The following is an 11,246-nucleotide window of genomic DNA, read 5'->3' on the forward strand; positions in this document are numbered from 1 at the left end:
TTCCCTCCAGTCCTGTCCCTGGGCACCAGAGGGAAAAGGTTCCCACAGCCCCAGCCAGGGACCTGCTCCCAAGGCTGCTGGCATGGCCACCAGGGCTTGGTTTCCACCGGCTGAGGTTTAGGACTTCGGGTTCCCCAATGTCCTGCTCCCGCTAAAACCGCGCTGCCCTCACTGCCCTCCTGCCTCCCATCGAAAGCACAAAAGGCAAAGATCCCAGGCTGGGATAAGAATAATTTATCGGGAATAGCAACAAGACAAAGAACAAACAGCAACAGAAACAATATCGATAACAGCAAGGAATAAGAGAAAGGATTTGCAGGAAAAGCTACATTACCACTGACTGCCTCTACCCAACCATGTTTATCCTCGCTCCTGGGAAGGACACCCTTCTCTTCAGGGAGACAGGGAGTCTCTTTCGTGTTCCTAGCACTGACTAGAGATGGGAGTGAATGTAATGACAGGGCCATGGCCTGACCCTCATGTTATTTGATCCCACATCATGTCGTTGGCAGGGGTAGGAAAAGGTACAGGTGTCTTCCCAGCATGGATCACAGGGACCATCGATCACCAGGGCTCTTCCCACATGGGACCTACAATCGGGGATGAAGCTGCAACTGGGCATGAAGCTCTTCCTGCAACTACGGCATTTGCAGGGCTTCCCTTACTGGTGCTTCCGTAGGTGTTGGGTCAAGTTAGAACTGTTGGTGAAGCTCTTCCCACACTGGGGACATTCGTAGGGCCTCTCCCCACTGTGGATGCACCAATGGGTGACGAGGTTGGAGTTGTACTTGAAGCCCTTCCTGCAGTCGAGGCAGCGGAAGGGCCTCTCATCCGTGTGAATCCGCTCATGCAGGAGGAGATTGGAGCTGCTCTGAAACCTCTTCCAACACTGGGGACACTCGTAGGGCCTCTCCCCAGTGTGGATGCATTGGTGCCTGATGAGTTCTGAGCTGCACCTGAAGCCCTTCCCACATTCCCCACACTCGTAGGCCCATTCCCCGGTGTGGATCATCTGGTGGCTGATCAGGGTGCTGCTCTGCCTGAAGCTCTTCCCACACTCCAAGCACTTGTAGGGCTTCTCCCCATCATGAAGCTGCTCCTGGACCACCAGCTCTGATCCCTGGCTGTAGCTCTGTCCACCTTCCTGGCTCAGGGTGGGTCTTTCCTCCTCAGAGCACCCTGGGCTGGGTTTGGAACCCCTACTTCTGCGTGATCTCTGGGACTTTTCCTCCCTGCTGGAATTCTGCACTGTGGCAGAGCTCAAAACATCCACTTCCACGAGGTTCTGTCGTGGGCATTTGGCCTCCCTGGTGCCCATCCCCAGTTCTTTGTCTTGGGGAGGAAGGACAAGGAGAGGATGGGATTTGCCGCCCTGCTAGTGGGAAGGGGAAGGAGATCCCCCACTGCATCCCCAGCACGACAGTGTTGGCAGTAGGGTTCTCCTGCATCTGGGAGCCATACTGGGACGGGAGATGGAGCAGATGAGAAAGGGAAAGGGGCACTCACTTCCTCCTCACCTGCCTGCATGTCCCGGGGTGTGGGAATCCATGGGATTAGAGGATTTTAGGAAAGCTGGGAAAAAGAAAGGCCTCAGAGACAGTAAGGATAGTGAAATGCTTAAGCAGCAGAAAAGAGATATCAGCAGTAGCGAAGACATGAGAAATAGAACAATAAAGCTATGTAGTTTGGCTTTCTAAGTTGCAAAAAGGTAGATTTTAGTAAATATTTAGAAGGTGAAATATGAATAGGGCTCTGTGCTTTGTCGTTTATAAACGAACCATTGTATGAGAGAAAAAGTTGCTATTGTTTTAACCAAAGCTACGTGTGCTTCATGTGGTTGGATAGAATGACTGTCAATATGCTTTTGCTCTATGTAATTGGCTGAAACTAGGTCTGAAACTATCTTATAATATGTTGCAACATTAAGTTTCCTTGGCCTTCAGTCTGGATAGTGAGCTGCTCGCATTGATCCATTGCCATAACCATGTAATGAGACTGATGCTTCTTAAATAAACAGCTCACGACGCTGTTCAGGTGTAGTCCCGTTCCGTTCGTGTCTGTAAATAATTGCTGGCGTCAGCACTCACTTCCTCCTCACCTGCCTGCATGTCCCAGGGCATCTTCCTCTTCCTCACAGCCTCCTCTTCCATCCGGCCAAGGTTTGGGAATGAGAAATCCTGGTTTGGGGAAAAATACAGTGTATGACTACATTGGATTAGGGGGTTCCTCCTGCCCAAGTCCATCTCCAGTGTTGCAGCACATCCACAACGAGCCCCTGTGAGCAACCTACACTCCCAGAGCCCGGAGCACGCTTGCTTAACCTGCTGATGGACAAGACCAGAGATGGGTCTGTGTGCACAGCTCCAAACGCAGTTTATTGCAATGCAGAGGGTCCAGCGACAGAGACAAAATGGGGCTGAGGACACAGGGTTTGATAAGGGGGGAAAGGGGCGGGTCTGAGGGCCAAGGGCCAATGGGAACTGAGCACAGGTGGTGCAGAGGAGGGGCAGCCAACTGGGGAACCAATGAGGTAACAGGGGTGGAGCATTGCAGTAAACCGGGACCAATGGGGGACAAGAAAGGGGAGAACATTCTCGGGGGAGTACATATAAGGAAAAAAGGGCAGCTGGACTGGGTGATACCAATGAAGCCTGCTGAATTCACATGAGCCTGCAAATGCTGATGGTGAGAGGATTGTCCTCAGAGGGGTGTCTCTCTCTGACCCTGGTCACCTTTGCCCTGAGGTATTGCAGTTCCAATGTTGGCCCCTGGGCCTCCACACTCTGGAAGTCTCTGGGAATCTGGTGCCCATGTAAACCTCCAAAACATCGAGATTCAGTCCCCCAAAATGCACACATGACCAAGATTCAGCAAAAACACCTAACCCTGTGTTTCCCCTCTCTGATCTCTCCACTTTGGGCTCCTGGAGGCCCCCCTGTCTGGGTTGCTGTGGGTCAGGTTTGTATTGGTGTTCCCCTCTCTGGGCTGCTGGGGCTCCTGGCAATCCCGCAGGTTCCCCTTCTCTGGGCTCACCACTTTGTCATCACAGGCGTCCCAGGGGTCAGCACTGTCCAGGGTTCCTGTTTCAGGGTCCTGGGGTATCCATGGGTCCCCCCTGTCCATGCTGCCAACATGTCCAGGCTTCTGGAGCACCCCCATGTGTGGAGACACGAGCTTGACTCCATGTTTCTCAGAAGGCTGATTTATTATCTTATGATATATTAAAATAATACATTAAAACTATACTAAAAGAAGAGAGAGAAAAGATCATCAGAAGGCTACAAAGAAAAAGAATAGAATAGAATGCATAACAAAATCTTGTGACTGCTCACAGCCTCGACACAGGTGGCTGTGAATGGTCATCAAGTGAAAACAATCCACATGGACCAATGGAAGATGCACCTGTTGCATTCCACAGCAGCAGATAGTTATTGTTTACATTTCTCTCCTGAGGCTCACAGCTCTCAGGAGGAGAAAAATCCTAGGAAAGGATTTTTCATAAAATATCATAGCTACAAACAGGCTTAGCACAGAGGTGGTTGTTGCAGGTGCCCAGGTTTGGAGGGAAGGCTGCAGCTCCTGGGGATATGTTGGTGTGAGGCTACAAGGTTTGTGCTGGGTCCCTGGAGCAGTGGGACCACCCCACGGTGAGATGCCCATCAGGAAATGGGTGCAGAAAGGGCCTGAAATGTGACCAGCTTTGGTGAAGGGTTCCATCGGAAAAAATATTTTTACTGAGATTTTGGACAATTTGAGGCTCCTTCTCGTGCCGTTTGCCCGATGAACATTCCCCCCTCTGCAAGAGCTTGGGGAATCCTGAGCTCACACAATGAAAATCCCTGATCATTATATCTTTTCTGTTTTTTGGTGTTGTCATCCCAGCAGGAGTCAGAGGAAGAGAATATGTGACCTGCCTGGCTTTAACAATGTGCCAGGAACAATGCTATGGGGAAGCTGGTCAGAGGAGCATCTGAGAAGTGTGTGGTACATCAGGGATGTCCTACTACTGATCTTTGCACAGAGATGAAAAAGTAGCCGTTTGCATGGCCTGAATGTCTGGGTCTGGAAATTCTGCATTGAACAAGATGTGCTGAGCTCATCTGGCTCTGAAATATCATCTCTGCACCTTAGCCAGGAACAGCATCAGAGTTCTGAACAGATTCATCAAAATCAGTCAAAAGCCAGAAGCAAACCTTGGCAATACACATCGGTGGCAGGTGAGGAGACCAAAAGCTTCCATTCTTGTTCTTGGAGAATGAATTCAGCAATAAAAAAAATCCTCTCTCTTGGCATTAAAATACTTTAGTGTCAGCTCTGCCCCAGACTATCAGTGTCAAGTCTTTCTCCAGGTGTTTGGGGGTAGGTTCTCCCCCTGGAGCTCTCTGCAGGTTGGTGCTAATGCCAGATGTTCCCTCAGGTTCAGATGTTTGGCTGCCTGAGCAGAGAGTGCAGAACAGGGATTACAAGCACTGGCATTTGCTGTGCTAGAAAATCCAAGGGAAAAATTTGTGCCAATGAAGGTCACACCTTGAACTAGGAGGATCAATTCTTGTTGTGCTCAGAGGAGTCTGGGGAGAGAGGGGGTTTCCAAAAGAAATCTTGGTCCATGTAGGGCTGAGGCTCCCTCCAGGCTGGCTCCAGCCCCTCAGGGTGCCCAGGAGCAGGGCTTGCCCACAGCCCAGTGCACCCTCCTTAGCCCTGGGGCTGCCCAGGGAAGAGCCATGGCTGAGACTCTGCAGGAGCACACAGGCTCAGCCCTGCTCCAACATGGGATCCATGGGCCAGGGCACGCTGGGCTTTGCCCCTACAGCTCCCAAGTGTGTCCAGAGAAACTGCAAGGAGAGGCTCACCTCTGTCAGTGGGACCCCTCTGTGCACAGGGACCCTCACTCCTGGGGTGGCTGTGCCAGGGACCTCCAGCCCTGGGAACCTGGAGCAAATGGAAACAACCACTTTGCAAAATGCTGCCTGTGTCTGAAGCAAATGCAAGGAGAACTGGGATGTGAAAAGTAAAATTTCTTTATTACAGAAGAACAGCAGCAAAAATACAGAACATATTTACAATGTAAGAATATTTGTAACAACAACAATAGATAGAACATATATACAGAAAAACCTATCTAACAAAAAATATATGAAACGTATTTACAAAAGTCAAAAATAGCCCTAAAACTTATATCCTAAAGAAAACATCAAAGTGTAAAACGTATGTACAAAATGTGGCATCTCTGTCCATGATGTCCATCGGTCCTGGAGGAAAAGCAAGTGCCACGGTCACTCCAGTCAGGCACAGAGGGCTCTTGCATGTGCCCCCAGGCTGGCACGTGCTGGCCCAGCAGCAGGACTCTGCTAGCAGAACTGAGCCTGGCTGGGTCTGGGATGGAGCTTGTGTGGAGCAAAGCACGCACAGGACAGGCTGTGGATGGCCCCCAGAATCCAGTGCCCTGGGTACAATGTCCCTGAGCAGGGAGTACCCAGCCCAGCCCCAGCCTGGCAGCAGGAGACCCACTCTGCCTGTCCTGCTGCTGGCATTGCTCTTCATGCCAAGATCATGGCCTCTTCCTCACCTTTTTAATCAATGTCCATGTCCTCAATGGACTCTTCCATATCCAATTCCATCTCCTGTTCCACAACCACCTCCACCTCCACCTCCACATCCATCTCCTCCTCCCCAGTGTCTTCTCCCTTCGTCTCCATGTCCTCCTCTCTATCAATCTCTATATCCACCTCCATCTCCTCTTCTCCATCTGGGACAGCCTGCAGAGGCAGCAAAACCTCAGAGTGGGCTCCCTGTCCCATTACATCCCCACAGAGCTCCAGCTCACCCGGGTAGGTGGGGGGCGTCCACCTCCATGGAATGGCACCAGACCTTCCCCAGAACAAAGGGGAGCATCCTGCAGGGCTGGATGACAAAATCCAGGCACTAAGGATCTTTCAGGACTGAGGAAAGCTGACAAGCAGAGTGGGCAGGAGCAAGGTGCAGAGCGTGTCAACACAGCAGCCAAGGGTTGTGTTGTGCCCTTTGCTGGGCACCGGACGTTCCAGCTGGAGCGTGGGCTGTGACATCACAGTTCCCAGGCTCCATCTGAAGTGGACAGTGGGGACCATGGAATGATGGAGTCCCTGAACGGGTTGGGCTTGGAAGGGAGCCTGAAGAACAACATCTTGTTCCCAGCTGAGCAGTCTTCCCCCAGAGCGTGCTGCTCAGAGCCCTGTTGCCAAGGATGGGGCATGCACAGCCTCTGTGCACAGCCTGGGCCAGTGCCCCACCACCCCCAGTGGGAAAGAGCAGCTTCCTTAGATGCAGCTTCAATCAACCTGCTGCAGTTGAAAGCCATCCCCCCTTGTCCTGTCAGCACAGGCCCTGCTGAACACTCTGTCCCCTTCTTTCCTGTGGGACCCTTCCAGTCCTGCAGAGCCACAGTGAGGCCTCCCAGTGTCTCCTCTGTCCAGGCTGAGCATCCCCAGCCCCACTTGCCCAGCAGTCAGTCACATCAGGGCGAGTCAAGGCTGCAGGGTAGCAAATAGCATCAGGAACTGAGAGATGCAAGCTTTAGACCCAGGTTTGCCTCTAAATGTACAAAATTAATAACATTGGAGTGGAAGATGGTGGGACACTGGTTCTGTTCTAACTGGTGATTTATTTTTCTTCTTTTCTGTCATGCTGACCCAGATTTTTCTGTTTGAAAGGAAGCTTGGCAAAATGTCCATTGTCTTCTCCATTTGTGAAACACCAAGCGGAGTCTGGGCAGGCTGATATGCAGAGCAAAACCTGAAAATATACTAGTGATCCTGAGCCTGGGGGATGCAGCTAAACCCAGCCAAAAGGAATTTCTGGAAAGCTGATCCTGGTTTACATTATCTTGAGTTTGGCTTTGCCAACTTCACCAGTCTTTTATGAAAAAGCAAACAAAAAACTCAAACCAAATCAGACAAAAACCCAAACAATCAATCAAACAAACAAACACACCCAGCAGCAAACCAATCAAACAAATAGATAAAAAACGCCAAATAAAACCAAAGGAAATGAAGAGTTAGTATTAGTTGTGGGGATAGCACAGCAGGCAAATGGCTGCTTGCCACAGGATCAACATCAAAAGCCACATAGAACAGCTGCTCCAAAATATACCCAAGAGGAGAAAAAGAAAAAGTGATGCATGGCAACTTTGGGGGCAGCTCCACATTCAGGTGAAGGATGAGCACGCAATGGTACAGATCCAGCATTGCCCACCCTCCAGGCTGCTGTTTGCTCCTGATGAAAGCCCCTTGCAGGACTGTGGCCCCTCTCAGTGCAGTGTCAGTCACTGCCAGAGCTCTCAGCTGAGCCACTGGCATTTGCAGAGTGACATCCAGCCGCAATCCTACTGCCTGCTGAGCATCTGTGGAAGATCCTGAACATCTTCATGCCTAGGACCACAAAACAGCTCAGGCTTTCTCTGAACTGCTTTTCAGGGGGGGTTTCCATATCCCCGTGAGATCTGTTCATCCCTCAACATGTATGACTTGATGTACAATGATGCATTTGTGTTCCTTCCTTCCTCCTGTGTGCCAGTGAGAAACCATCCATGTGACTGGAGGATATTGTGTGCAGGGCAATGTATTCCTGGCTTGCCATTTTGCTTCACTGTCACTCAGCTGAACATGGTCCTTATCTAAGAAGGACTTAGAACTTGCAACAAGTGATAAATTAACCTGCTCCACTCTCCTTAGCATGGGTGTGATGAGTGTTAAGGAAAGCAGCGAGCGCTTGCCAGGATGGGAGCTTGTTCTTTGCCAGGGAGGAGGGAGAAAATCTTGCTTGGAGTAAATAAAGCAACTCTGCTTCCCCAGGAAGAGAAGCAATTAAACATGTGAGTGCTGCATGGGATGATTTGCACAAGGATTGTCTACAATGCAGGAATGTTCCCAATAAACCATGCTTCTCCTGACCTTTATTTTTCTGGGTTTCCACCACACGGTAGAAGAGACTCTCAATGAAAAAAAGCAAAACACCTTGTGGAGAGACGTTTTTTCCTTTCTTCAGGCTTCCTCTTTCTTTTGTTCCCTCCAGAGCTCTCACTTCATTTCTGCTGTTGTTTGGAGCACGTGCTACCCTCTTTCCTGATGCCCTGGGCTTCTTTTGGCTCTGGGTGTCATGGACACTCTTAATTGTGGATTTTTATCCCTCCATCTACTTCTAACCTCCAGCCCTGGGAACCTGGAGCAAGTGGAAACTACACCTTGGCAATATGCTGCTTGTGCCTGAAGCAAATGCAAGGAGAACTGGGGTGTGAAAAATAATATTTGTTTATTACAAAAGAACAGCAGCAAAAATACAGAACATATTTACATTGTAAGAATATTTGCAACAACAACAATCAATAGAACATATATACAGAAAAACCTACCTAGCAAAACTATGGGAAACGTATTTACAGAAGTCAAAAATAGCCCTAAAATCTACATTCTAAAGAACAACAACAAACTGTAGAACATATATACAAAAGGGTGGTGTCTCTGTGCTGTCCATCGCACCTGGAAGAAAAGCAAGTGCCACGGTCAGTCCAGTCAGGCACAGAGGGCTCCTGCATGTGCCCCCAGGCTGGCACATGCTGGCCCAGCAGCAGGACTCTGCTACCAGAACTGAGCCTGGCCGGGTCTGGCATGGAGCTTGTGTGGAGCAAAGCAGGCACAGGACAGGCTGTGGATGGCCACCAGAATCCAGTGCCCTGGGTACAATGTCCCTGAGCAGGGAGCACCCAGCCCAGCCCCAGCCTGGCAGCAGGAGACCCACTCTGCCTGTCCTGCTGCTGGCATTGGTCTTCATGCCAAGATCAGGGCCTCTTCCTCACCTTCTTAATCAATATCCATGTCCTCAATGAACTCTTCCATATCCAATTCCATCTCTTCTTCCTCATCCACATCCACGTCCATCTCTTCCTCTCCAGGGTCTTCTCCGTCTATTTCCATCTCCTCCTCCATATCAATCTTTGTATCTACCTCCATCTCCTCCTCTCTGTCTGGGACAGCCTGCAGAGGTAGCAAAACCTCAGAGTGGGGTCCCTGTCCCACTCCATGCCCACAGAGCTCCAGCCCACCCGGGCAGGTGGGGGTGTCCACCTCCATGGAATGGAACCATACCTTCCCCAGAACAAAGAGGAGCATCCTGCAGGGCTGGCTGATGAAATCCAGGAACTCAGGAGGTGTCAGGAATGATCGGGGTATCGAGGGGATAAGAAGAGTGAAAGGCGAGGGCAGTAGCAAGGTGCAGAGCGTGTCAACACAGCGGCCAAGGGTTGTGTTGTGCCCTTTGCTGGGCGCTGGATGTTCCAGCTGGAGCGTGGGCTGTGACATCACAGTTCCCAGGCTCCATCTGAAGTGGACACTGGAGACCATGGAATGATGGAGTCCCTGCACAGTTGGGCTTGCAAGGGAGCCTGAAGAACAACATCTTGTTCCCAGCTGAGCAGTCTTCCCCCAGAGCATGCTGCTCAGAGCCCTGTTGCCAAGGATGGGGCATGGACAGCCTCTGTGCACAGCCTGGGCCAGTGCCCCACCACCCCCAGTGGAAAAGAGCAGCTTCCTTAGATGCAGCTTCCATCAACCTGCTGCAGTTGAAAGCCAATCCCCCTTGTCCTGTCAGCACAGGCCCTGTTGAACACTCTGTCCCCTTCTTTCCTGCGGGACCCTTCCAGTCCTGCACAGCCACAGTGAGGCCGCCCAGTGTCTCCTCTCTCCAGGCTGAGCATCCCTAGCCCCACTTGCCCAGCAGTCTGTCACATCAGGGCCAGTCAAGGCTGCAGGGTAGCAAATAGCATCAGGAACTGAGAGATGCAAGCTTTAGACCCACGTTTGCCTCTAAATGTTCAAAATTAATAACAGCGGAGAGGAATATGGTGGGACACTAGTTCTGTTCTAACTGGTGATTTCTTTTTCTTCTTTTCTGTCATGCTGACCCAGCTTTTTCTGTTTGAAAGGAAGCTTGGCACAATGTCCATTGTCTTCTCCATTTGTGAAACACCAAGCGGAGTCTGGGCAGGCTGATATGCAGAGCAAAACCTGAAAATATACTAGTGATCCTGAGCCTGGGGGATGCAGCTAAACCCAGCCAAAAGGAATTTCTGGAAAGCTGATCCTGGTTTACTTTATCTTGAGTTTGGCTTTGCCAACTTCACCAGTCATTTATGAAAAAGCAAACAAAAAACTCAAACCAAATCAGACAAAAACCCAAATCAAACAAACAAACAAACAAACCCATGAAGCAAACCAATCAAACAAATAGATAAAAAACGCCAAATAAAACCAAAGGAAATAAAGTGATAGTATTGGTTGCAAGGATAGCACAGCAGGCAAATGGCTGCTTCCCACAGGATCAACATCAAAAGCCACATAGAACAGCTGCTCCAAAATATACCCAAGAGGAGAAAAAGAAAAAGTGATGCATGGCAACTTTGGGGGCAGCTCCACATTCAGGTGAAGGATGAGCACGCAGTGGTACAGATCCAGCACTGCCCACCCTCCAGGCTGCTGTTTGCTCCTGATGAAAAACCCTTGCAGGACTGTGGTCCCTCTCAGTGCAGTGTCAGTCACTCCCAGAACTCTCAGCTGATCCACTGGCATTTCCAGAGTGACATTCAGGCACAATCCTACTGCCTGCTGAGCATCTGTGGAAGATCCTGAGCATCTTCATGGCTAGCAGCACAAAACAGCTCAGTATTTCTCTGAACTGGTTTTCAGGAGAGGTTTCCATATCCCTGTGAGATCTGTTCATCCCTCAACATGTATGACTTGATGTACAATGATGCATTTGGGTTCCTTCCTTCCTCCTGTGTGCCAGTGAGAAACCATCCATGGGAATGGAGGATGTTGTGTGCACGGCAATGTATTCCTGGCTTGCCATTTTGCTTCACTGTCACTCAGCTGAATGTGGTCCTTATCTAAGAAAGACTTAGAACTTGCAACAAGTGATAAATTAACCTGCTCCACTCTCCTTAGCATGGGTATGATGAGTGTTAAGGAAAGCAGCGAGCGCTTGCCAGGATGGGAGCTTGTTCTTTGCCAGGGAGGAGGGAGAAAATCTTGCTTGGAGTAAAGAAAGCAACTCTGCTTCCCCAGGAAGAGAAGCAATTAAACATGTGAGTGCTGCATGGGATGATTTGCACAAGGATTGTCTACAATGCAGGAATGTTCCCAATAAACCATGCTTCTCCTGACCTTCATTTTTCTGGGTTTCCACCACATCGTAGAAGAGACTCTCAATGAAAAAAA

General features: G+C 50.0%; 1 protein-coding gene and 1 long non-coding RNA gene across 2 annotated transcripts; both read right to left on the minus strand.

Moving 5' to 3' along the window:
- Nucleotides 1-219: 219 nt before the first annotated feature.
- Nucleotides 220-5,636, minus strand: LOC135291633 (zinc finger protein 239-like). Its single transcript, XM_064405888.1, has 5 exons — nucleotides 5,567-5,636; nucleotides 4,851-4,929; nucleotides 3,034-3,210; nucleotides 1,518-2,177; nucleotides 220-1,332 (listed from the first exon to the last, which is right to left on the minus strand). The coding sequence occupies exons 4-5, from the start codon at nucleotides 1,525-1,527 to the stop codon at nucleotides 662-664; spliced, it is 681 nt and encodes a 226-aa protein (XP_064261958.1). The 5' UTR covers nucleotides 1,528-2,177; nucleotides 3,034-3,210; nucleotides 4,851-4,929; nucleotides 5,567-5,636; the 3' UTR covers nucleotides 220-661.
- Nucleotides 5,637-8,269: 2,633 nt separating this feature from the next.
- On the minus strand, nucleotides 8,270-9,285 carry LOC135291610 (uncharacterized). Its single transcript, XR_010354377.1, has 3 exons — nucleotides 9,120-9,285; nucleotides 8,831-9,008; nucleotides 8,270-8,513 (listed from the first exon to the last, which is right to left on the minus strand). It is a non-coding gene; the product is annotated as an uncharacterized LOC135291610 (long non-coding RNA).
- Between the last annotated feature and the right edge of the window lie 1,961 nt (nucleotides 9,286-11,246).

Source organism: Passer domesticus, assembly GCF_036417665.1.
Source record: "Passer domesticus isolate bPasDom1 chromosome 8 unlocalized genomic scaffold, bPasDom1.hap1 SUPER_8_unloc_1, whole genome shotgun sequence".
NCBI lineage: Eukaryota > Metazoa > Chordata > Aves > Passeriformes > Passeridae > Passer > Passer domesticus.